Source organism: Garra rufa, chromosome 21, assembly GCF_049309525.1.
Source record: "Garra rufa chromosome 21, GarRuf1.0, whole genome shotgun sequence".
Classification (NCBI taxonomy): domain Eukaryota; kingdom Metazoa; phylum Chordata; class Actinopteri; order Cypriniformes; family Cyprinidae; genus Garra; species Garra rufa.
The window spans coordinates 10,500,181-10,527,024 of record NC_133381.1 but is presented as its reverse complement, the minus strand read 5'-3'; the positions used below and the strand labels follow the sequence as shown (position 1 = coordinate 10,527,024).

Below are 26,844 nucleotides of genomic sequence, written 5' to 3'. Positions count from 1 at the left end.
AGCAAATTTTGCATGTCATTCGGAAATCAAGGTGCCAGAGTCTGGAGGAAGACTGGGGAGAGGGAAATGCCAAAATGCCTGAAGTCCAGTGTCAAGTACCCACAGTCAGTGATGGTCTGGGGTGCCGTGTCAGCTGCTGGTGTTGGTCCACTGTGTTTTATCAAGGGCAGGGTCAATGTAGCTAGCTATCAGGAGATTTTGGAGCACTTCATGCTTCCATCTGCTGAAAAGCTTTATGGAGATGAAGATTTCATTTTTCAGCACGACCTGGCACCTGCTCACAGTGCCAAAACCACTGGAAAATGGTTTACTGACCATGGTATTACTGTGCTCAATTGGTCTGCCAACTCTCCTGACCTGAACCCCATAGAGAATCTGTGGGATATTGTGAAGAGAAAGTTGAGAGACGCAAGACCCAACACTCTGGATGAGCTTAAGGCCGCTATCGAAGCATCCTGGGCCTCCATAACACCTCAGCAGTGCCACAGGCTGATTGCCTCCATGCCACGCCGCATTGAAGCAGTCATTTCTGCAAAAGGATTCCCGACCAAGTATTGAGTGCATAACTGAACATAATTATTTGAAGGTTGACTTTTTTTGTATTAAAAACACTTTTCTTTTATTGGTCGAGATGAAATATGCTAATTTTTTGAGATAGGAATTTTGGGTTTTCATGAGCTGTATGCCAAAATCATCAATATTAAAACAATAAAAGGCTAGAACTACTTTCAAATGTGTGTAATGAATCTAAAATATATGAAAGTCTAATGTTTATCAGTACATTACAGAAAATAATGAACTTTATCACAATATGCTAATTTTTTGAAAAGGACCTGTATGTTAGTCTCGTTTACAGTAAAAAAAAACAGCCCAGGTTGCATTTTGGCAATCCTTTAAAACTCTTGTATACCGTTCAAAAGTTTAGAGTCGTGTAAATGTCACTTGTTTCAATATTTTTTATTTATTCCATTATAAGTGTGGCTGAAGTGTTAAGACTCCATTTGCCTTTTTATCTCTTTCCCTCTTTAGGATGGTACAATCGCCTGTATATAAACTTTACGCTTCGCCGCCACATCTTCTTTTTCCTGCTGCAGACATATTTCCCTGCAACACTTATGGTTATGTTATCATGGGTGTCATTCTGGATTGATCGCAGGGCTGTTCCAGCCAGAGTTTCATTAGGTAAGATTATTGCAAATAGCCATTTTTGCCTCAGGCGTCAATGTTGCTTCCTATGTGGAGTCACGCACCTGCAGATCTTAACTGGATGTGCTGATTTTATCAAGGTATCACCACGGTGCTCACCATGTCCACCATCATTACTGGAGTGAACGCCTCCATGCCCAGAGTCTCCTACATCAAAGCTGTGGACATTTACCTGTGGGTCAGTTTTGTGTTTGTGTTCCTGTCCGTCTTGGAGTATGCAGCAGTCAATTATCTGACCACGGTCCAGGAGAGGAGAGAACGCAAGCTCCGAGATCGAGCAGTTAGAGAGCAGGTAAAAAATTATTAGTTAAAGAAACAATACACTTTTTTTTCCAGTTATGTAGTATTCGAGACCTCATGACATGAAATGTAGGGATGCCTCTTAGTAGTCGAGAAACAGAAAAAGAAGCAGATCAAAATAAATGAATAAGGATAGAAAGAGAAAAAAACGTATAAAATAAAACAGATAAAAAGGCAAATAAATAAAACAGAAATATCAATATATGTATCAATAAATAATTGTAGAAATAAACAAACAAATAATAAATAAATAAAGTCATTAATAAAACATAATTAAAATACAATAAAAAGACAAACAAAAGTGAAAATAAATAAATAAATAAAAATCGGCTTGTAAATATGTATGTATGAACAAACAAACCAATAAATAAACCTAATTAAAATAAACAGATAAATAAAAGACTGAATAAATAAAATAACAGTTAAAAATAAAAAACTGATAAATAAAACAATGTATAAATAAATGTATAAAAATAAACAAATGTATGTATAAATAAATAAAAACATAATTAATATAAATTAAATTTAAAATAAAAATAAACAAAACATTAAAATAAAAGTATGAATAAATAAAATAACAGATACAAATGAACAGATAAATAAAAATATGAATAAATAAAATAACAAAACAAACAAGACAAACAAGTAAAAAGGAATTAATATAAGATAAATTAATAAAAATTGACAAATATATTATAAAATGATAAAAATGTGTGTATAAATAAACTAATAAATAAATAAATTAAAACATATAATTAAAATAAAATAAAACGGATACAAATAAACTGATTAATAAAAGACTGAAAAATGATGATAAAAAGATAAATAGACAAGTTAGACAAATAATCAGATAAATAAATAAAACTAAATTATAAATAAATAAATGTATAAAAATGAACAAATGTGTGTATCAACAAATAAATAAATAAATAAAATAGAATAAAACACATAAACGTAAACACATCAATAAAAGGATAGATAGGGGATCAATAAAAACAAATTGACAAAAAAATTATAAACACAAATAAAAATATATGTATAAACAAACAGGCTAATAAACAAATAAATAAAAACATGATTAAAATAAAATAAAACAGATACATGAAATAATGAATACATAAAATAACAGATGAAAGTAAATGAAAAGATAAACATAAATAAAAATGTAGATAAATAATTAAAAGATAAATAAATAAACAAATACATAAAAAAATGAATAAAAACAATTAAAAAAACTTCATTTAAAAAAAAAATCATTTTAACAGATAAATAACCTTAAAATAAGCTCATTAACAATATTAAAATGTACAGTCTTTGTACTCTTGAGTTGGACCAAAATATTGATAAAAATATAAAAATATATTTCAAGTGATATTCTTTACTGTTGTCACATGACCTCATCATACTGCATATTTAATAAATGTTTAATTTGCATCGTTAAAGTATGTTTAAAACAAAGTCTTCATACAGTATTTACCAGTCCAATCAACTAATGAGTCTAGAAGGAGATTTTGAAAAAGAGCTATTGAAAATCACAGCTGACATGACTACCAGTTCATTCATCGAACTGGAAATGAAATGCCAAGTTGAGTGCATTGCATTGTGGGATACAGAACACTGCATATTCTTTTTAACCTCTTGTTTTACATTATGCAGTGTTTCCCAATTGCAATCCACTACTTTGTCATGACCTCATGAAATTTTCTATGCAACCTCATTATGTAAATAAAGATGGAGTAATTTAAAAACCATCCTGCAACAGCTCTTGTTATTCCAATCAGATATCCTAACACGGATATTACTTCCGACCCATCCATGAATGAGGTTTTGTCAACCACATTCATTGTGGAACATTGTATTTCACACAGTGTGCACATTTGAAATGTATTTCCATGCATATAGAAAATGTGCCTACGATGAACTGCATAGCATACATGCTTAATATTACAAACTACTCATGTAATGTTGATAAGGCATCAAATTCCAACAGATAATTTGCCCTTGCTAATGATCTCCTCTCTTTGTTCTTCATTCTCCCTGGGCACTGAATTCAACCTGTTCCAGTCATTACCCTGCACCTGCGGTATGTCCCACACCAGGACCATGATGTTGGATGGGACCTACAGCGAGGCTGACACCAACAGCTTGGCTGGCTACACAGAAGCTCCCATGGTTCCCGAGGAAGTGGTGCCAGAGAAACAGGAGCACATGGTGGTTCACCTGTCAGTGAGCAGCGAGTCTACCAACACCAAGAAAAAAGGCATCCGCGCCTTTCGCATTATGCAGAACACGCATGCCATTGATAAATACTCCCGCATGATCTTCCCGGGAGCCTATATAATTTTCAACCTTATTTACTGGTCGGTATACTGCTGATCATTCTCCAGCTACATCCATCTTGTGGACTTCTGGAGGTTTATACACAACCATCCTTGACTTTTTTTGATGCACATCAAACATTGGCTCATGCGATACCAAACTGCAGTCACCTTTTCATGTGCAAAAAGACTGGTGAAATGCAAAGAGAAAGTGGGTTGTCCTGTGTCAGTTGAGTGCTACACATAGGCCTTTCTGCTTTATGACAAATGTACTGTAAAACACTTATCAGACTTTTGTACGCGCTTATGTGTTTTCTCTTCATGTTTGCGTCATTGGACTATTAATGATATACACTAGCAGTCAAAAGTTTTTAAATGTTTTTTAAAGAAGTATCTTCTGCATTTATTTGATTCAAAGTACAGCAAAAATAGTACGATTTTGAAATATTTCAAAAAAGTTTTCTATGTAAATATATTTTAAGATGTAATTTATTCCTGTGATTTCAAAGCTGAATGTTTAGCATCATTACTTAAGTCACATAATCCTTCGGAAATCATTCTAATATTCTGATTTTCTGCTCAGAAACATTTATTATTATGCTGAAAACAGCTGAATATATTTTTTTAGGTTGCTTTGATAAATAGAATGTTCAGAAAAACATGTTTTTGTAACATTACAAGTGTTTTTATCATCACTTTTGATCACTTCAAAGCATTCTTGCTAAATAAAAGTATTAATTTCGATTATTTATTTCACAAAAAAAATTTATATACTGATTCCAAGCTTTTGAACGCTATAGTGTGTCATGTTACAAAATATTTATTTCAGATAAATGCTGATCTTTGGCTCTTTCTATTTGTCAAAGAATCCTGAAAAGAAAACTCAGTATCGAGTACTCAGTACTCAACTGTTTTAAATATTGATAACAATAATAATATTTAATGTTTCTTGAACAGCAAATCAGCATATTAGAATAATTTCTGAAGGATCATGTGACGCTGAAAACTGAAGAAATGATGCTAAAAATGTAGCTTTGGACACAGGAAAAAATTACGTTTTGAAATACATCCAAATAGAAAACTGTTATTTTAAATAGTAAAAATATTTAAAAATGTTACTGTTTTTGCTGTATGTTGGATCAAATAAATGCAGGCTTGGTGAGCAGAAGAAACTTCTTTAAAATACATTAACAATCTTAGTGTGCAAAAACTTTTGACTGGTAGCGTTGTATGTACAAAGCAAAAAAGTCTGGTGTTAGCTTCTCTTTTAAAGGTGTACTAATTAATTTTTTTCCACTTTTCCACTGTTAGCTAACAAAAATAAAGTAGTTTTTACACAATGCTGTATGTTATACGCTCATGTGAGATCCAATCATATCATTGGCCTAGAAAATACAGGTATTTTTTTTTCTACATAAGAGTCCGCCTTGTTGAGATCACATGACTAGCTGTGTTGTGCAACTTAAGCAATTTAGATGTTTATTTATTTATTTATATTGCTTATATTTCTACACTTTTACAGGTGCTCTACAAATACAATACAAAAACAAACTAAATACAATATACATTTTAAAAACACAACTCAACGTTTCTTGAGTTAACAGACAAAAAAATAAGTTTATAAAAAGCTGTGATGTAAAGTGGCAATGTTTAAAACAAAATGTAATGTATTCACATTTACTTAAAATGATTCAAATTATTTAGTGCACCTTTAAGTCTATTTGCTTATCTGCACAATGTCAAGGCAGTTTGTTTATGCTAAGGCGATCATTCATGTCGATGTATTGTAATTACCAGTAACAAGAAAGAATCTCCTTTCAGTTTGAGGTTTATTTGGATGTATGTTTATGTGGTGTGTGTATGTGAGTGTATTTGATACCATTATATTTCTCATGCAAAATAAATAATAATGTCTCTACTGTGGCTCATTTGCATGCATGCTAATTGCTTTTTTCATCAGTTGTACTCCAACCTGAATTTGCCATGATACCTTACAAGAATTGAGTGCAAAGTTTGTTTTTGTAGGTGAAAAAATTTAGAATGTAATACGTGTGTTGACCAGAATAAGGTGCACTGATATTAAAAATGTTTGATGTTTGTAATATATATGTGTGTGTGTGTGTGTGTGTGTGTGTGTGTGTGTGTGCTGACAGAAGGCAGAATAATTTTTTTTAAATAGCATCTCTTTCAGGTTTCACAGCTGAGTCACTGCTTTTTGACAAAGCCATAGAAGATTTATGAAAGTGTCTAAAAATAAGGCAATAATTAAGTCAGCCTTCATCCTTATGAGTTCAGCAAGGTCAAATAGGCACTAATCATTTTAAGAAGTTGAGCTGTGCAGTTGTGATGTCAATTTGTAGGCCGACCTGGAAGGCTATTTCACTGTGATCCATAGGGAATGAAGAGACTTTCATGTCTTGTTCTAGTAATGTTATCCACAAACTTCATTTATAATCATAAATCAAAACGGCTATTATAACCTGTTTGAAATTCCTGAGGGAATCCATCATGGCTCAGAAATGCTAATTTTCTGCCAAGTTCTTTGGGATTTATAGATTATTTCCCTCGTTTTCAGTGGGTTAATAAAAGCAATAAAGCTACTTCATTATTCATGTGATATTTACAGTATTTCATGTTGTTTTATCAATAGTGTTTCCACGACGCGTCATCAATCGGCCATATTGGCGGCACTGAATGTAAACAATGCCACTGAACCGAACAAAACTTAAATATTTTGTTGGTTATCGCTGCTGAAAATGGTCAATCATTATCATGTTTTGGGTTGTACTAATCGGTCAGACCGAGAAGGACATTTGGAGTATTACAGACTGCCAAAAGTTACAACAAATCACGGAGAAGACTGCAATAAACTGTCTGTGGAACAAAAGGTGCTTGTAGTTGGCCAAACAGAACCAGGATTTCCATGGCATTTGTCTTTGTTCTTATCATTTCCAGTCAGGTAGGTGAAATATTAGGCTAATATCTTAAAGGGGCTATATGCAATTTTCTGAAATTTAAACTCGCGACTGACACCTGTGGCCAAAAAACGGAACTGCTCTTCCTTTCTGCTCGCTCTCACAGCGCGCGCTCGTACGTGCACACTTCACAAGTCATCCGCTGCAAAGAAGTCAACATTATGTTTACAGAGGTAAGAACAGTCAAATACATATATTGTTTGAGAAACTAAGTTTGTTTGCAATATATATGACACAACAAAATGCACAGTAGTGCTTCGGAGTTATATAGTAGTGTTTGTCTAATTCAGTGTTTGTTTAGAATAGTGTGAGTGTTTTATAAATCGTAACATAAAATGAAGATAACGTGTCACAAAATGACACAGATGTGAGCTCCCTCCAAGGCTCAAATGCGAAGCCGATGTTCACTCTAGTCCTTGCTCGGCGTCGGTCGCTCTCAATCTTCGATCTTTTTCGGGCACTTGTCAGGGGTTTAACTTTTTTAGTCTTCTGTGGAGTTACTGTTGGTGTCAGAGTTGTCCTGGGTCTCTTCTGTGTATTCGCACAGGCTAATGGCTGACTAGCGGTGGTGGCAGAGTGATCTGAAACCTTTAACATGAACGCGCTTGACGTCACATCCGCAGACAGCGCGCGAAAAATCCGACCCGACAGAAAATAGGAAAAATAGGATACAGGCTTATAGGTGCACCCACTGTGAGCTGACAAGGTGTCAGTATGCTCATCAGGAGATGTTTGAGTCGTAAATGGTCAAATAAAAAGGCTATTGTTACGTTTATTTTGGGGGAAAAGTTGCGTATAGCCCCTTTAATTAAAGGAGAAGTCCGGTGTGATATTGACCTAAAGTGTATTGAATCATGATACCGAGTGTGAACGTACCTTGCATATCTCATCTCGGTTTGTGTCCTGCAGTCCGAAATCTGGGGTTAGTTAGCCGACGCTAACAACAGGTTGCCAATGAGGGTGAATAGGGCATCGGAGTAGCCATGTAAATAAATCACTGTTTTATTCACTGCTCGTCACTGGACTTATCGTGACTAAATTCAAGATGGCGGCCGGTGCTTTTTCTGAGTTCTCAATGTCTCGTTTTAAATGTCAGGACCCTTGGAAGTCTACCAATGAAGTGTGGAGCTACTTTATACCTCGTAAATGGCATAAAACAGTGATTTATTTACATGGCTACTCCGATGCCCCATTCACTCTCATTGACAACCTGTTGTTAGCGTCGGCTAACTAACCCCAGATTTCGGACTGCAGGACACAAACCGAGATGAGATATGCAAGGTACGTTCACACTCTGTATCATGATTCAATACACTTTAGGTCAATATCACACCGGACTTCTCCTTTAATACTGCTCGTATGTATCTTTACCACCTATTAACTTTAGTTTGTCAAAATATTGCGCATTTTCCTGCTTACTAAGTCCTTCTCTATATGATTTAGCAGCTTGTCCATGGTTTAGACAGCATAAATTAGCAGAACCACGTATTCAGTAGTACATTAACCATGCAATTAATGCTGTATTTAACATCCGAGTATCGACAATATGGCCGCGCATCCGGATAACTGACCAAATCATGACTTAAGTTCAAACCCAGATGATTTGAGGTAATGCTAGATATCCCTGGTGAAAAAAAAACAGCTAAAACCAGCCTAGGCTGGTTGGCTGGTTTTAGCTGGTCAACCAGCCTGGTTTTAGCTGGTCATAGCTGGTCAACAGGCTGGTTTTAGAGGGGTTTTGGCCACTTTTCCAGCCTGACGACCAGCCTGGGAGACCAGCTAAAACCAGCTACTTCCAGCTTAAACCAGCTAAGACCAGCCATTAGCTGTTTTTTTAGCAGAGATGTAACATTTACAATAACTATTTGATTCGTTATTTTTGTATGTGAGAAATATGCCGAGAAAAACACACATTAGGTGTGTTAGACTCTTAATTTTTAAGGGCTAACGTAATCAAAAAGGTTCTTACTCAAAATTCTATGAGATTATTTGCCCAGTACTGAAGAACTAGTGAGGGAGATTTATCATGAGGGATGTTATTTATGTATTAATTTATGAATTCGTTTTTTCATTATTATTATTATTATTACATGTATTTTGTTAACTATTTACAATTATACAATTTTTTTTATTTATTTTTTTTTCGCCCGTCTAACCGTATTTATATCTATGCGTCTAACGGCCAGTAAAAGCCCGCTCTATTTTTGAATCATACTGGCGCGCGCGGTCACGTGAGCTCATCGGTTACTCAGCGGATGTGCTGCTTCTGTCTGCGTGATCTCCTCCTCGGCCAGCAGAAGCAACTGACAGGCCTGCACTGACTTCCTGACGGAGCACAGAGTAACTTTGTAGCTCGAGGAGCAACTTGAGGTCATTTCTTATCATAAATCTTCGTATCAGATGCACGTTTATCCGTAAGTACGACTACTTTATCGCTTGTTTGATATCTGTATACGCAGTCATTTCTGTGTAGCTGCATTGCTGTGCTGTTACTTTTTGAACACAAAGTTTACAGCTCATAAAGTGCAACACGGTGGGATTTAATGCACTTAACTGTGTCTGCATGCTTCGTTCGTGGCAGTAATCCTATATATTTTGTGGTTACACTAAATTATATATGTCTGTAAGGTTGTATTTTATGTAGTATACAGATTCAGGCAGAAAAGAGACCTTCAACTGCTGCATGTATGCAAATCAGCGTATAATCGTGTAAAAGAGGGCGTGGGTTGTTTTGGTTGTGACTTGACGTGATTATCTGTGTTTATAACAGTGTTAAACTGGACAGGTATGCGATATAAGTGGATATGACTTCATTTGAGAAGCATTTGTTTGTTACAATGTCATATAACATGCAATTTAAGCCATGTATTTTCTTTTAGACTGTGTACTTCCCTTTATTTAATCATATGTAATCTGTATTCATAGAGTATACACACTAAAATATAATAAACAATAACACTTTTAATGTATGTTTTGTTCATACTCAGACCCACTGAAAAAAAACCCATCAAGGCCAAACCAATGGCAGTAGGGATTACAGTGTTCTCCAGATGTATTGTTTGTGTATTTTCATATGAAAAGGGTTATGGGAATGCCGGAGAAGGCAATGCTGTGGGAGATATGACTCATGCAGGAAAGTGGCTTGTAATCCTTTTTAGGGCGCCCTCTGTAAAGAAGAAAAAGGGCACATTTGGCTCTGCTTTTCATTCAATATCTTGTTTTGAAAGAACATATGTAGCCACAAGGTACTGTCTTTCGTGCCCCTTAAGAAAAGTTATGATGCATTGCCAGTGTTTAGGGTTTGGCGGGAACACTGCTGTAGGGTGGAGTGGTTTGGTGGTTGCTAATATTGGCTGGTAACCAAGAAGTGTTTGGTTCATACCAGCTGCCAGGGGTGATTCATGACCTGTCACCATTTGTGTGAGCACAGCAAGCCCGCCAAATGTACGTAATTACTACAGTTTGTTGTCACTGTTATAAAAGCGCCTTGAGTTTTTCTATTTATGTAGGATCTCCTTCTAACAGGGTAAGATGCGTCTACATTCATTCTGCTGCCTTTACGGTTTTGTTTAATTTAATTTTTAGATGGTAGTAATACCAAATTAAGAATGAAATTATGTTTACCACTTTGAGGAATTGCTTAAGGCGTACTTTGAGTATTTTATCTTAGTCACTAAAACAAAACTTTTTATCCAAAGTGACTCACTTGTTTTTAAGACAAGGTATACATTTCTACACGTGTCTCCCAGGAATCAAATCCATCAGATTTTAATCACAGACATTTTAAAGACTTAATAATGTCTTTAAGGACTTAATAATACATAATTATGTATTATGTATATACTACCATTTAAATGTTTGGGATAAGATTTTCTAAATGTTTTTGATAGAAAGTCTCATATGTTCAGAAAGGCTGTTAAAAAATATAGTAAAAACAGCAATGTGATGGTAAAGCAAATTTTTTCAACAGCTGTTACTTCAGTCTACTGTGTCACATGATCCTTCAGAAATCAATATGCTGATTAAGTGCTTTGGTGCTTTTTAAATGATCTGTGATTAAAGCGATTGTGCTAGTTAATATACACTACCAGTCAAAAGTTTTTGAACAGTAAGATTTGTAATGTTTTTTTTTAAGAAATCTCTCTGCTCACCAAGCCTGCGTTTATTTGATCCAAAATACAGCAAAAGCATATGTGAATATATTTTAAAATGTGTGATCAAAGCTAAATTTTCAGCATAATTACTCCAGTCCTTCAGAAATCATTCTAATATGCTGATTTGCTGTTCAAGCTGTTTTTTTATTATTATTAAATATTTAAAACAGATAAATACTTTTTTCAGGATTCTCTGATTAATAGAAAGATCCAAAGATCAGCATTTTTTTTTTTTTATAAAAAGCTTATGTAACACACTATACTATTCAAAAGCTTGGAGTCAGTATAATTTTTGTTTTTTGGTAAATAAATTATATAAATTAATACTTTTATTTAGCAAGGATGCTTTAAATTGATCAAAAGTGATGATAAAGACATTTATAATGTTACAAAAGATTTGTATTTCAGGTAAATCCTGTTCATCTAAACTTTCTACTCATCAAAGAAACCTGAAAAAATAAACATAGCTGTTTTCAACAATAATAATAATAAATGTTTTCGAGCAGCAAATCACAATATTAGAATGATTTCTGAAGGAAAATGTGACTGGAGTAATGATGCTAAAAATTCAGCTTTGAAATCACAGGAATAAATTACACTTAAAAATATATTCAAATAGAAAACAGCTATTTTAAATAGTAAAAAGTATTTGCTATACTTTGGAGTAAATAAATGCAGGCTTGTTAAGCAGAAGAGACTTCTTTTAAAAAAACTTTAAAAATCTTTTGACTGGTAGCGTATTTATAAAAAAATGTTTTTTTTTCCCTTGATTATCTGAAAGAAAGTTAAAAATAAAAACAGAAATCTTTTGTAAGATTATAACTGTCTTTGCTGTCCATTTTAAACAACTTAATAAAACTAAATCTCACTGACCCCAAACTTTTGAATGGTAGTATAAAAATAAATAGGAGAAATTGTAGTCCTAGTCAGCACTTTTTTTTTGTTGGGGGCATCACAGTGCTCAAAGTAGCAGCTGTAGTTAAGAGGCAGTCACCTGTTTGTTTACTCCAAAATGTACATGTGCATTAGCTGGCTAGTCTGAAATATATACATATTTTAATACCATTCAAGTTGTGTGACTATAAATAGCTGCTCAAGGGTGTTACCATTGAACAGACTTGCCTTTGGATTTACCAGTTGAGCTCCAGACACATGTTGAATAAAAGAATCTGCTTTAAGTGACGTGTGATCATGGCATGGAAAAGGCTTGTTTTGGAATTTGAAAAATGTGATTGCTTTGTTTTTGCATTAGGTCAGCCTTAACCTAATGACTCAGCAGGAGCAGCATGAGTTCAGGGAAAGTTTGGCGGAAGCCCTGTCCTGGATGCAGGCCATCCAGGAGAGACTTAAACAAAATGATAATACCCAAGGACCCAGATCAGCGCTAGAGGTCAGGCTCCGAGAGACAGAGGTGAGACCTTTATTGATATTTTGAGGGTGTGGTCTGACTGAAATATCTTAAAGGGATAGTTCACCCAAAAATAAAAATGTGATGTTTATCTGCTTACCCCCAGGGCATCCAAGATGTAGATGATTTTGTTTCTTCAGTAGAACACAAAGATTTTTAACTCAATAATGGCAGTCAATGGGTTCCACGGCTTTAAGAGTCAAAATCATATACACAAATTTTTTTTAAATTAAATTAAAAAACCAAATGTTGTGAACGCGCTCAGGACAGTTGGACATTACGGTGGATCCGAGGTAAAAAAAATATATATATATATATGTTATATATATATATGTTTGGTGTCTTAAGACCTCAATGTATCGTCATGAGCCACAGGGTTTAATTTGGTTTTGTCTGTAGTGTAGTACTAAATTTTTTTTTTTTACTATCAAAGCCATGGAGCCCATTGACTGCCATTATATGACTGACAGACTGCAACGGTTTAAGTTAAAAATCTTTGTGTTCTACTGAAGAAACAAAGTCACCTACATCTTGGATGATGCAGATAAACATCAAATTTTCATTTTTGGGTGAACTATCCTTTTAATTCCTCAAAAGCTCTTGAGACAATTTCACAAGAGATAGGCTCATCAATTTAAGGCATGACTTTCCCTTGTTTTAAAGAAAATTCATAGCTCAGAGCATGAAGGCCATGTGAAGATGGACAGGGTGTTGGTGGCTTCTGATATAAAAGCACTCTGGGAGGAGACGTCAACTTACATCATTCACTGTCACAGGTACAGACTTTGTCCATAGGTAGACCAAATAAAGGTATTAAACAAATATTTGGAAATACTGTGTGTTCTGAAATCTGAAAATGTATTTAATTTTTTGATCATTTTTGTCACCTTTGACAGTCGAATCGAGTGGGTGTGGCTGCACTGGAGTGAGTATCTGAAGGCCCATGAGGAGTTTGGGATGTGGCTGGAGAAGATGCACAAGGCTCTGGAGCCCCTGCTTGAGATGCAGCTGGGTCTCCAGGAGAAGCTGTGGCAAGTGGATCATCTGCGGGTCCTTCGCAGTGATATTCAATCCCAGGCTCAGTTTCTGGAGAGGCTCCTGGATGAGGCTGCAGCCCTGTTTAACCGCACCGAAGACCCTAGTGTGGATGATAAGGCTCAGCAGGGTCTTCAAGAAGCTTACAACCACATTCAAGTGCTAGCACAGGTAAACCTTGAGTTTTCTTTTCTTATCACTGACAACCAACAGCCTGAATGAGTTTGTGTGGTGACTCAGAATGTTTTCATTTTGAAGATATTAAGGTAATGCCTTTGTTCTACATTAAAATGCTCATTTAAAGGATTGGAAACCTTTTGAAGCTGTATTGTATTGTTAATGTTTTATAAGGTTGTTCAGCATAAGTTGAAACGGCCTTTTAATCTTTTGTGGTCCAATCTTTTTACACTCACCGTGAGGGTCATTCAAAAGATCTGGTCTCATTAAGTTACCGTTGTTTTTCAGTTCTTCCCTGCTATCACTGACAGATTGTAATAACTTTCACAGTTACTATGAAAGAATGAGGTATTAGGGGTTTCAGAATATTAGTAAAAATCAAACGTTTCGGGTCAGTAAGATTTCTCATGTATTTATTTGATCAAAAATACAGTAAAACAATTATATTGTGAAATATTATTACAGTTTAAAATGAAAGTTTGCTGTTTAAACACTAAACAGCATTTATTTTGGCCAAATTAATCCATCCTTGCTAAATAAAAGTTTTTTTTTAATGGTTTTTGAATGTTAGTGTATAATTTATTATTTTAACCTACACTGCCATGCAAAAATGTTTTTTAAAGAATTCTCTTATGCTTATCAAGGCTGCATTTACTTGATGAAAATTACAAAAAAAAAAAAACAGTTTAAAATAATGGTTTTCTATTTTAATTGATTCTAAAATATAATTTATTCCTGTGAGGCAAAGATGAATTTTCATCAGCCACATGATGTCACATGATCCTTCAGAAATCATTCTAATATGCTGATTTATTACTTTTTATTATGAATAGTTGTGCTGTTTAATTTTTTTTTTTTTTTTTTTTGGACCTGTGATTCTTCTTTTCTGGACTCTATGATGAATAAAAATTTAAATAGAACAGCATTTATTCAAAACAAATCTTTATGTACGTCTTTGCTATCACTTTTATCAATTTAACACATCCTTGGTAAATAAAAGTATTAATTTCTTAAAAAAAAAAAAAAGAATAAAAATATTTAAATCGTAGTATATATTGTTACAAACTATTTCTATTTTAAATAAATGATGTTCTTTTTAACTTTATGTACTAAAGAATCCTAAAAATAAGTATCACAGGTTCCAAAAAATATTTTTTCAACATTGATAATAAATCATATTAGAATGATTTCTGAAGGATCAAAAAAATTCAGCTTTGCATCACATGAATAAATTACATTTTAAAATATATTCACATACAAAACAGTTGTTTTTTATTGAAATAATATTTTACAATATTACTGTTTTTTTTTTCTGGATTTTTGAGCAAATAATTGCAGCCTTGATAAACATTAGAAACTTAAGAAAAGTCTTACTGATCCTAAACGTTTGAACGGCAGTGTATAATTCTTAATGCATCATTCACTTTTGATGTATCCTCAGGGTTTCCGCGGGGTCTTAAAAAGTCTAAAATTTAAAAATCAAAATTTTAGGCCTTAAAAAGTCTTAAATTCGCTGTTCTAGGTCTTAAATAATTTTACACAGGTCTTATTTTTCCGATGTCCATGTAACGCTACCTCTAATGCTCATTTAAATTCTCTTTTTGTTGTTTCCGTGGTGTTGTAGTTCTTTATTTCACAATTCCAAATATAATATGCTGTATTTAAACTACAAATGAGACCAGCATGCAATAGCCAATCAGCTTTCTGTTATTGGCGCGAGTCTCTCTCAGATTGTACCGCAGAAGTAAAATGGATTTAACTTTTTAGCTGTGAGGAAGTGCAAGTTTAGCGATTCTTAGCTTGAAAAAACTGAATATAGGGCTTGGCTAAGGCCAGTTGCTAACAACTAGATTTTTTTCTCCCTCTGTGGAAGTTACTGCGTCTTCAGAATCGCAGTAGCAGAATACTTTTAAAATGTTTATTTTTTTTACTTGCCCGACCGAACAAACCGCCTGATTAAAACTGAAGTGACAAAAACAACTAGCGAAGCATCGAAAGGCAAGATTCATATTTTAATACATTCAACGTAAACAGAAATTGATAATGGATAGTGTATTTCTGGTCTATTTGTGACATAACGTTACTTTAAAACAAATGAATGTAACAGAACTCTAAAGAAACACACTGAGGTAAAAATTTCAAACGTATAGTTTATTTATAACATGATATAGTTCAGTAATATACCAAGTGAGCTTTTTGCTGAAAATTCTCACAATTACAAATGTTACATTTAGTTTTAGCTCAACAAAAAAGTAGCTAGTCAAGTAGTTACTTACATATTAGACAATATGCAACATTATCAGAAGCATTCTCCTAGCAACGTTTTGCTATGATTCAGCGTTTTGATCGAATCAGTTGAAATAACTCGCTCATGAAGTGACTTACCGCCACCTGCTGGTAGTTTAGTGTGTTTAAAAGTATGCCTCCACACCCAACATTTCTAATGTATATATTTATAAATCAATAAATGTATTTAAAACATTAATCTCACTTTTAATTTTGCAGTGTAAATTATGTAATCTCACTGTTAAAAGCCATTTAGAATTTATTGATAAATTCATAAAATAAATTTCAAAGGTAATGCATACATTTCAAAAGTAAAAAAAAAAAGGCCTTTATAAAGGTAAATCAAATATGCAGATTTAAGATGTAAAAGTTAATAGAGCACTGATGAAAATATTGCTTCAGAATTTTTTTACATCAGCTATTTCTAGTGGTACTTTTATGGGGATATTTTGTGTGGAATAGTATCTGCTGATATGAAAGGTTCACTGTATATCGTAGTAATAAATTTAATTTATGACAGCCATGAAATTGTGTTTACTTTTTACATTAAACACATTAAATATTACATGTATGCATGTAATATAATATCTATTTCCATTACAGGTTCGGTCTTAAATTTCATATAAGGTGGTATTAAAAAGGTCTTAAAAAGTCTTAAATTTCACTTGTTCATATCTGCAGAAACCCTGATCCTGCAGATTTAATTGAAATCATCAAATTGAAAATAGTACTGTAATGTCAGAGATATGACTTGTTTTGGTTTTTTTAATTAATGCAGGAAAGATTAACACTGGCACAGAAAATAGTAGAGGAGCACCAGCAGTACCAAAGTTGTGTTGATAAATTTCAAAGCTGGCTGATGTCTAAAACAGAAGAAGTCAGCCGTTTCAGCGACATGGAGGATACGACACAAAATAGGCTGAAAGCCCTGCAGGTACAATGACCTACTTATTTAGGGGAGGGGAGGTCAGAATGGTCAACTGGGAAAATCATTCCTGTTTTGGAAGTCAAACTGTGGAGAAGTCATTCCAGTTTAGCTGGAGTACTTACTAATTTGCATTCTCGTTTTTACTTTGGGCTGTAATATCAAAGGGGTCGTATGAAAAGATTACTATGACTAGTACTATGTGAATTCTAGTACATCATGTAAACATGATGTAAATTGCACAAGCTCAGTTAAATAAACCACAACTTCAGATGTTAAAACTACTGTCTCTAATGCTTTGTGAATAATAAATATTAATAATAATGAATAAACAGCAATTTTGTGTTAAGAACTTGCCAGATTTTAAGGAGGCAGTAGAATAAATACTTATTGTAATACTATAAATATTTCACTATGGTATACTCCAGGTTGTGTTTAATGGTCTCATCAGATTTAATAAAACTATGAGCTGTTCACATCCTCGGACTCATTCTTTGTTTCCATAACAACACTTTACACGCTAAAAACCTTCCATGACCTTGTTGTTGACGTGAAGGTATTTCATCATCACATTGTTTTGTCTATTAATTCATCTAGCATTTTATATTAAATAAGAATAAAATCAACTATAATAACATTTGTTAAACTGTCCTCCCTGACTGCCTCTATCTTATGCGGTTTCTTTCTTTACCCCAGACGTGTTTAACTTGCTCACTGGGGCTTAAGGAATGATTTTCTGTAAAGCTGCTTTGAAACAATATGTATTTTGAAAATTGCTATGCAAATAAACTTGACCTGACTTTCACTGTTGATGCTGCTGCCATTTTGCATATATTTTAAATGATAACAGTCAGAGTTTGATAAAGACATGAACAGTAGTAAATGATAATATGACCCTGTAATTAATTATTTGAATTATAGTTATTAGTAATTATTTATATTAATAAATAATAATCATTTATTTATGATTATTCTTTTTAATTATTTAATATATTTTTTGAGTGTTATTTACACTAACAGTCTTTTTGAACGACAAGCTTTTATAATGTTTTTAAAGAAGACTCTTCTGCTCACCAAGCCTGCATTTATTTGATCAAAAGTACAGCAAACTTTTTGAAATATTTTTACTATTTAAAATAACTGTTTTCTATCTGAATATATTTTAAAATGTAATTTATTTTTGTGATTTCAAAGCTGAATTTTTAGCATCATTACTCTAGTCACATAATTCGTTAGAAATCCTTCTAATATTCTGATTTGCTGTTCAAAAATGTGTATTGTTATTATGTTGAAAACAGCTGAGTAGAATTTTTTTCAGTTTTTTTGGATGAACAGAAAGTTCAGAAGAACAGCATTAATCTGAAATAGAAGTCCTTTGTAACATTATAAATGTTATCATCACTTTTGATCAATTTAAAGCATCCTTGCTAAATAAAAGTAATTTCTAAAATTTCTTTCCTGAAAAAAAGCTATCATACTATTTCAGGTAAATGCTGTTCTTTAGATCTTTTGATTCATCAAAAAATCCTGAAAAAAAATTTACTTAATTGTTTTAAATATTAGGTTTCTTGAACAGCAGATCAACATATTGGAATGTTTTCTGAAGGATCACGTGACATTAAAAACTGGAGTAATGATGCTTAAAATTTAGCTTTGATCAGGTATAAATTACATCTTAAAATATATTTAAATAGAAAATATTTATTTTAAATTGTAAAAATATTTCAATATTTTACTGTTTTTGCTGTGCTTTGGATCAAATAAATGCAGGCTTATTGAGAAGAGAAGAAGAGGCTTCATTTAAAAAACATTAAAAATCTTACTGTTCAAAAATTTTGATTGGTAGTGTATACGCTATTATAATATTTATTAATATTTTTAGTTGACTCTTCTATCATTTATTTATTTAAATTTTAATTTAAGGTAGTTGTAGTAATTGTTTTATTGCTTTTTTAAAATATTTCTATATAGATTTTTTTTTTAATTTTTAGTTTTAGTAAGTTTAGTACTACAGGTGAAAATGTAAAGTTTAAGTTATTTATACAATGTTTATTTTTTGTTTTATTTGAAGCTTTATTTCTGTTATGATTTTAATAGATTTAGCTTTAATTAACAAATACAGCACTGATTATATATGAAGTTCTAGTAATCTTTGTATATTCTTAATTACTGGTCTGTGTACACATACAGATGGATGTCTTTAGCAATTGCATCACTTTCAACTCTCTCGCCTTGTTTAGAAGGCCTTGTTGTAAATATATTATGAAGAATGTGTGAAATGAATGATAATTATTTCATTATTTTCTACCCAGGAACTAAACGCTAGTATATCCAAAGAAGAACTCACTCTCCAGCACATTGAAAACCTGTCTGATGCTGTAAAGGCCAACACGTCCCCAGCAGGTGCTGAAAAGATCACAAAAGAGATAGAAGAGTTGAGGCAGGCTTGGCAAAGATTACGCCAGGCACTGCTAGAGAATCAAGAAGAGCTGCAGAGCTCACTGGACTCTGAGAACGAGTATTCAAAACGTTGTAAGGAGCTGTGGGTGGAACTGGAGCAGCTTCGAACCTTGGTCCAGAGCCTCAGCAGTGATCTGGAAAGCAGGGATGGAGAGAGGACTGAGGAACACATGGTAGCTCAATGGAAGACACACACGGTTAGGAGTCTGTTCATCTTTCTCACCACTCCCAAATAGTCTTCTGTTGTCTTCTTGTAGGATACAGATGGAGCCTCAGCATATTTTTGTGACAGCACATGATACCTCAGGTGATTTAGGGAATGCCTGAAGTAAATTCCTGTGTGGGGTGAGACAGTAATTTGAGCCGTAGGAAAGCTAATTCTACAAGTTGTTTTTGGGAAAAGTGGTAATGTGGCATACCTCTTAAATGCTAGACACAGTTACAACAGACTAATAGTACTAAACATGGTGCCGCTTGACATTAAAGGGATAGTTCACCCAAAAATTTAAAGTTAGTTAGTTACTCTCATGTTGTCCCAAACCTGTAATAATTTCCAGTTACTTTTAAAAGTAATGCATTACAATATTGTATTACTTCCTAAAAAGGTAACTAATTATGTTACTTAGTTACTTTTTATGGAAAGTAATGTGTTTGTTACTTTTGCGTTACTTTTTAACTCTAGGCAGGGCTTGCTTCAAAGTCCCTTTAAGGCAAGTCACGTCACTCGGCGGCCATCTTTGAAACGCTACTCGGGCAGGCAAGTGCAGCTCCTATCTGTTTGAATGGGGAAATATTAAATTCTCCAAAACTGTTCACCAAGCTTACAATTAAATTTCATATTTTAAATCTCCAAAGAAATCCAACAAGAACTGCCTCATAAATATGGTTCCTTGTGCTCCAATAGCGTTAAAAAACGCTTATTTTTCTGGCAAAATGAGCGCACGTCTTAGAGCGCCGAGTGTTTCTTTAGCAACCGGGACTTCTAGCGGCAGCTGCAGTGACGCGCTGAAATTACTAATCAACGATTGGCTCTTTCACTAAGAAGGCGGGGCTTCGCGGCCATAATGAACGTTGCATTTTTCCCCATTCAAAACTATACGAGTGACAAGTCTTGGGTATTCTATAGTCTTTGGCTTGCTTGTTTGTTTTTAAAATAAAAAGTTATATTTTTTTGCAAATGTAAAAGCTCTTTCACACCAGAATTGAAATGAATACACCTCAGTCTGAAGGACTGTACAGTACAGTTGAATGCAGAAGAAAGCTTAACACTCTTTAGCAATAAATAAATGAAGCACAAATGTTAGTTTATCTAAAGTAATTTTTGCTTATTAGTATGGTTAAATTGTATCATCAAAGGTCAGCAGCAAAGACATTGGTTAATAAAATGGGATTAAATACACAAAGAGCGTTTGTGTTATTTAACATTTAATATATTCTGAGTTTGCATTTCACTGTTTTTATTCATTTTGAAGAATACTGAATCTGTGAGATGAATAAATGCATGTTCACATTTTGTATAGATAAAATAACTAATGTTCAACAGATGAAGAGAGTTTAAAACAACTTAGGAGTAAATTAATGATGAAAGAATTTTCAGATTTGCTTAAACTATCCCTTTAATGTTAATAAAACAACTAAACACAGAGAAAACCACTCACTACTCTTGACTGAAGAACTTTAATACAGTTGATGTAGTAATAATATTTATAAGTATAATTTTTACAGTTAAGTATATAGTGTTTTATTTTTGTTTGTTCATTCAATTTCCTCAATGCTACTGCTAAAAACACCTACTGAAACACCTACCTGAAAAAAACACTGATTGTTTTATTTGTACATTATGTATATTTATAAAGTTCTTACTTCTTAATAACAAAGATAAAATAGTCACAAAGATTTTTTATCTTCACCCACTGGCCTAAATATCTGCCATTATTTTTTTTATTTTTTATTTTTTTAAATAGGTAAAGTTGTTTGGCTACTGCTCAGACAACTTGGTAAATAGTAAAAGCAACATGACAAAAAAACTCATGATAAAATAGTTGATATGATATTTTTGCCATATCGACCACTCCTAATTACATGTGACATGAAAAAAGTGTTATGTGTTTTTATCTTATTTTCTTTTAGTTCCCAAGTAACCAATTAGACCAAGTTTGCTGTAAGCAGTGGGGAAAAAACCAACAAGGATGAACATCTTTTTTAGATCAATGAAAGCTGTCTGGACCACATGTGGAGAAATTCTGCATTTATGCCCAGCTTGAATGAGCTGCCTTCAAACACACCATGTGTGTACTAATGTCATTGATTGGTTCTCTACATCCACATTACAGGGTGTGCGCAACAAGCTCATTGCAGAGGAGCCCAGGGTGGAACAGCTGAAATCCCGGTTGAAAGAGCTATTCCGATTCCCACAAGATTCCAAAAGCCTGTCTGATGAGATGCTAGCAGTGGTGAAAGAGTACCAGAGGTAAGCAGCAACCACACACGCAGTGCGCCTCTGGCAAAGGAGGAATGAGGCGAGGAGAAATACTTTGATGGATATTTTATTAATCATTAGCTATTGATAATGTCGTTGGTAAACATTCTGGCATGCAGACACAATGGGAGGCTCGTCATGTTGGTTTCTGTCCTTATTGTGTTTCTATCAATGCAATGTCACTCACACAAGTCTAGTCAGCCGTAAACAATGTGTATCCAGCCCTAAAAGAGTGCTAATGTAAGCACTTCAAACAATTAGTGCATTACACACAGGGTTTACAGCATTTATTTATTCCTGTTTTGTGGCAGCCATCTGTTGAGAGCTCTATAAGCTCATACTGTATAGGACTACTAAGTAGAGTTGCTTTGTGTTTCCCATGTCAGTGTGAAAGGCAGATCTTTCAGGCTGTCCTCTGAAAGTGAGATGGCTCTCCGGCAGATAATGCAGGATCCTCTGTATGGCTTCAGCCAGTGGAGTCAGGTGGTTTCTCAGGTCCTGGAGGCCTCAGCCGATGTGACAGATTTCTCCCAAATCGCTCTGCTCGTGCAGCATATAGAGGTAAATTATATACACCCATACATAACTTTTAACAAAAGGTTGTTTTCTTGCACAAACTGGGGTTGTAAAAAAATGTCCCTTTAGATACACAAAAATTTTAAAGGTTGGGTTTGTAAAGCAAATAATATTATAATTCAGAAAGGATGCATTCAGTTACTCCAGAAAGACAGTAAAGACATATACACTGCTGTTTAAAAGTTTGGGATCAGTAAGATTTTTTTAAAAGAAGTTTCTTATGCTCATCAAGGCTGCATTTATTTGATCAAAAATTCTGAAAAAAAACTGTAATATTGTGAAATATTATTTCAGTGTAAAATAGCTGTTTTCTATGTGAATATAGTTTAAATTGTAATTTATTCTGTAAATGCAAAGCTGAATTTTTGGTGTCATTACTCCAGTCTTCACTGTCAAATGATCCTTTAGAAACCATTGTAATATGCTGATTTATTATAAATGTTGAAAACAGTTGTGCTGCTAGTTCTAGCAGCACAATAAAAGAAAGTAATACTTTTATTTACCTAGGATGTGTTAAATTGTTAAAAAGTGATAGCAAAGACGTATACTTTTAAAGTCTTAAATTTCTATTGGACAAAAATATTGAGCTCACAACTGTTTTCAGCACTGATAATAATAAGAAATGTTTCTTGTGCACCAAATCATCATATTAGATTGATATCTGAAGGATCATGTGACACTAAAGTGCTTTGCATCACTAGAATAAATTACATTTTTAAATATTTTGAAAACTTTTACTTAATATTGTAATATTTCACTTTACTGCTTTTACTGTATTTTGATTAAATAAATGCAGCCTTGATGAGCAAAAAGAAAATACTTGAGAAGACGTCTTTCAAAAACATAAAAAAATAAAAAATAAACAAGTTTCTTATGCTCATCAAGGTGATTAAAAAAATCCAGAAATAAACAGTAATATTGTCAAATATTATTTAAATGTAAAACAGCTGTTTCCTATGGAAATATATTTTAAAATGTAATTTATTCCTGTGATGCAAAGCTGAATTTTTAGCATCTTTACCCCAGTCTTCAGAGTCACATGATCCTTCAGAAATCATTCTGATATGCTGATTTAAATATTTATTTTATATATTTTAAAATGTAATTTATTCCTGTAATTTCAATGATGCTGCATTTTTAGCATCATTACTCCAGTCACATGATCCTTCAGAAATCATTGTAATATTCAGCTGAATAGATTTAATAGAAAGTCCAGAAGAACAGCATTTATCTGAAATAGATATCTTTTGTAGCATCATAAATGTCTTGACTCCAAGCTTTTGAATGGTATAGTGTATAATGTTACAGAAGCTTTTTATTTCAGATAAATGTTGATCTTTGGATCTTTCTATTCATGAAAAAATCCTGAAGAAGTTATTCAACTCAACTGTTTTAAATATTGATAATAATAGTAATAATAATTGTTTCTTGGACGGCAAATCAACATATTAGAATGATTTCTGAAGGATCATTTGACTCTTTGATTACAGGAATAAATTGCATTTCAAAATCTATTCAAATAGAAAGCAGTTAATTTAAATAGTAAAAATATTTCCCAATATTACTGCTTTTGCTGTATTTTGTATCAAATAAATGCAGGCTTGGTGAGCAGAAGAGACTTTAAAAAAACCATAAAAAAAACTTGACTGGTAGTGTAAGTAACATATAGTACTGTGTGATGTTGTGGTTTAAAACTCTCATTCTCTTTTTATTGAGCCGTGAACCCCTGATACAGAGATTTAAGTTTCATTGAAGATCAACTTTCTTTTTCCCGACTCTGAATGTTGTGATGTTTTCCCGTTGGGCATTTTTGACATCTGATTTACACTTTGTTTTGAGAAAGTAAAGATTATAGATTGTTTACGCTACGATCTGTTGTGGATATAGTCATATTTTATTTTAACATTTGCAGTGCTTTTTGCCTTAATCTTGGCACCTTAATTCGCTGTTAGTGCTTTGTTCTCTTTGAAGTTATTGAGTGTGCTCTTTCTTCTTTTGTTTTATTCTTTGTAGAAGTTACTTAAAAACAGCGTGCAGCTCCAGGAGCGCTTGAGTTTGCTCCAGGTGAAGAGTGATCTGCTCAGCTCAGTTTTTGGCCAAGAGAAAGCTGACGATCTGTTGGAAGAGCTCAGCGGGGATGTGAGGAAGAGAGAGTTACTCCACAGCCAGCTCCTACAGCGCAAGAACCGCCTGCAGGTATCCTACCAGCCAAAGATCAGAATTTTCCCGCTGTATGTACAGACTGTAAATGCCTGAACCTCAACAATGTTCTTTACCCTGCCATTAGCCTTAACATGCATAGTCTTGCATAACATAAAATACGGTCAAAGTTTAATGCATATCATGCCTGGCTAAAAAAAAAAAGCCCTGTTTATGTGCAGGCAGATAAAATAGTATTTTCCAAAAAAATGTACTTCATTCTTCATTAAATGTAACTTATTCTTCATTTTTTAAAGGTCTACCTCTCCTTTAGATGTTGTGATCACTCACTGATAAATTGTTTTATTTAATTGATATTCAGATTATCATGATATAAATGGATTCTTATATCACCCACTGATAAATTATAAATTTTTTATTCTATTTTATTTTCAGATTATCATGATATAAATGTGTTTTTATATTTCTCACTTTAAGAAATGCAGATCTTATACCTTATGTGTTGCTCACTGAAAGATTATTTATTCTTTTTTTTCCAGATTATCATTATATAAATGTTCTTATATTGCCCGCTGTTAGATTTTTGTGTGTGTGTTTTATTTAGTTATTTAATTATTTTTAAAATTTTATTCAGTTTAATTTTTTTTTGTTTACAGATTACTATAATACAAAAGGTATTACTATATCGCCCACTGAGAGAATATTTATTTTATTTTATATCATGGTAATATGGAATTTTTATTTATTTTATTTACATTTTATTTATTTTATTTAAATTGTATTTATTTTATTTTATTATTTTATTAATTTTATTTGTACAGTTCCATAATATGAATGTATTCTTATATCACCCACTGATAGATAATTTATTTTATTTTATATTCTATTTCCAAATTACCATGGTATAAATGTATTCTTCACCCACTGATTTTATTTATTTATTTTTTTCAGATTATCATGATATAAATGTGTTCTTATATTATAGATTATTTTTTATTTATTTTGTATTTTATTTCCACATTACCATGATATAAATTTATTATTATATTGCCCACTAATGGATTATTTTATTTTATTTTTTTATCTTATTTTATTTTATTTTATTTTCAGATTTTCATGATATAAATGTTTGCTTATATTCCCCAATGACAGAAATCTGTTGTCTGGTGTTAGCAAGAAAAAAATAAATAGATAAAGCTTTGTATCAAAAGGGATGCAGATCCTTGTCTTAAACCTTATACATGCTGTCTAAAATGAATCTATGAATCTCCTTAGGGTTTAATATCAAAGACGAAGGACTTTTCAGATGCCTATGACTCCATACACAAAAAACTAACCTCCATAAGGGAGCGGTTCAACACGACGGATGGACTTCAACCTGACATTCTTGCCAAAAAGACCCAGGCCGACCAACTCCGGGTGAGCAAGCAGTATAGAAAACAGAAGCGTAAAGCTGTTTTCCGACAGTTTTGCTTTGCATTCAGCTTTTTTGAAATTCTTTTTTTGGTTTTAATCTCTGCATGTGGTACGTTATAGACGTACAGTGACTTTTGATTAGATCGTCTTTCGGCACACACTGAAAGAGTCATGTGAATAATTTAAGGAGCTAGGAGTTATGTCACGCTGAGCTCAATGTGTTTGCGCCGATTGATCAGAGTGGCTTGTCCAGGTGGGAGCGGGAAAGACTCGCTTGTGGCACACTGAATGTAAAATAAGTGTGTGTCTCTCTGCAGGTCATTAAGAAGGACTTGGAAGATTTGTCATGCCCATATCATAGCTCTCGAGACGCTGGTGTCATCCAACCCTGCAAACAGAACAAAGTTTGAGCGTCTGTATACGGAATGGAAATTGCTGTATAAGGCAGTTCGGGTAAGATTTGTTCTGCTCCAGTTTCTTTGAATTTCCTATGGTTGTAAATTTAATACAAGTTGTAGTTCATTCAAAAATGGCAAATCTGTCACCTTTAACCCTCATATAGTTCCAAACCCTCATTGTTAGAGCCCTATGATTTCCATGATGAGGAAAACGTGTACAGAATCGCAGAAATAAAAACGGAATTTACTGTACAATGCGGAATGCTAAGGAGATTGCCAAATTTTAGATATATACATTAAAAATCGCTCAAGTACACTTAAATCAAAATGTGATGTGGACTTGGGTGCAAAACGACATTTAAATATGAATCCTGCATGTTCAGTGAATGAATGGCGCAAACATGCAGTTTTGTTTACTACACTAAGTAAGTGATGCTCGCTGCGTTTTTAGGATCTGCCGTCTCAATACATGAACACATATTCAGAACTGCTCTGAGAGTCACTTCATGAACATTTTACCGTTTCTTCTAAGAAAAACTATCATTATATCATATACAAACAGACACAAAGG

General features: G+C 33.3%; 2 protein-coding genes across 2 annotated transcripts in view; both read left to right on the top strand.

The window, feature by feature from the left end:
* The window catches only part of gabrr2a (gamma-aminobutyric acid type A receptor subunit rho2a), a 21,169-nt gene extending 15,428 nt beyond the window's left edge, over nt 1–5,741 (top strand). Inside the window, exons 3-5 of the mRNA XM_073827562.1 lie at nt 1,030–1,182; nt 1,287–1,498; nt 3,571–5,741. Coding sequence (XP_073683663.1) covers nt 1,030–1,182; nt 1,287–1,498; nt 3,571–3,882 — 677 coding nt within the window. The 3' untranslated portion in view covers nt 3,883–5,741. The remainder of the gene's footprint in view (nt 1–1,029; nt 1,183–1,286; nt 1,499–3,570) is intronic.
* Nucleotides 5,742–9,110: 3,369 nt separating this feature from the next.
* syne3 (spectrin repeat containing, nuclear envelope family member 3) overlaps nt 9,111–26,844 on the top strand; it is a 34,876-nt gene continuing 17,142 nt past the window's right edge. Inside the window, 12 exon segments of the mRNA XM_073826753.1 lie at nt 9,111–9,213; nt 12,206–12,364; nt 13,025–13,137; nt 13,258–13,567; nt 16,638–16,793; nt 19,097–19,441; nt 21,578–21,714; nt 22,110–22,284; nt 24,313–24,495; nt 25,735–25,878; nt 26,193–26,216; nt 26,218–26,328. Of these exon segments, the coding sequence (XP_073682854.1) occupies nt 12,221–12,364; nt 13,025–13,137; nt 13,258–13,567; nt 16,638–16,793; nt 19,097–19,441; nt 21,578–21,714; nt 22,110–22,284; nt 24,313–24,495; nt 25,735–25,878; nt 26,193–26,216; nt 26,218–26,328 (1,842 nt within the window). The 5' untranslated portion in view covers nt 9,111–9,213; nt 12,206–12,220.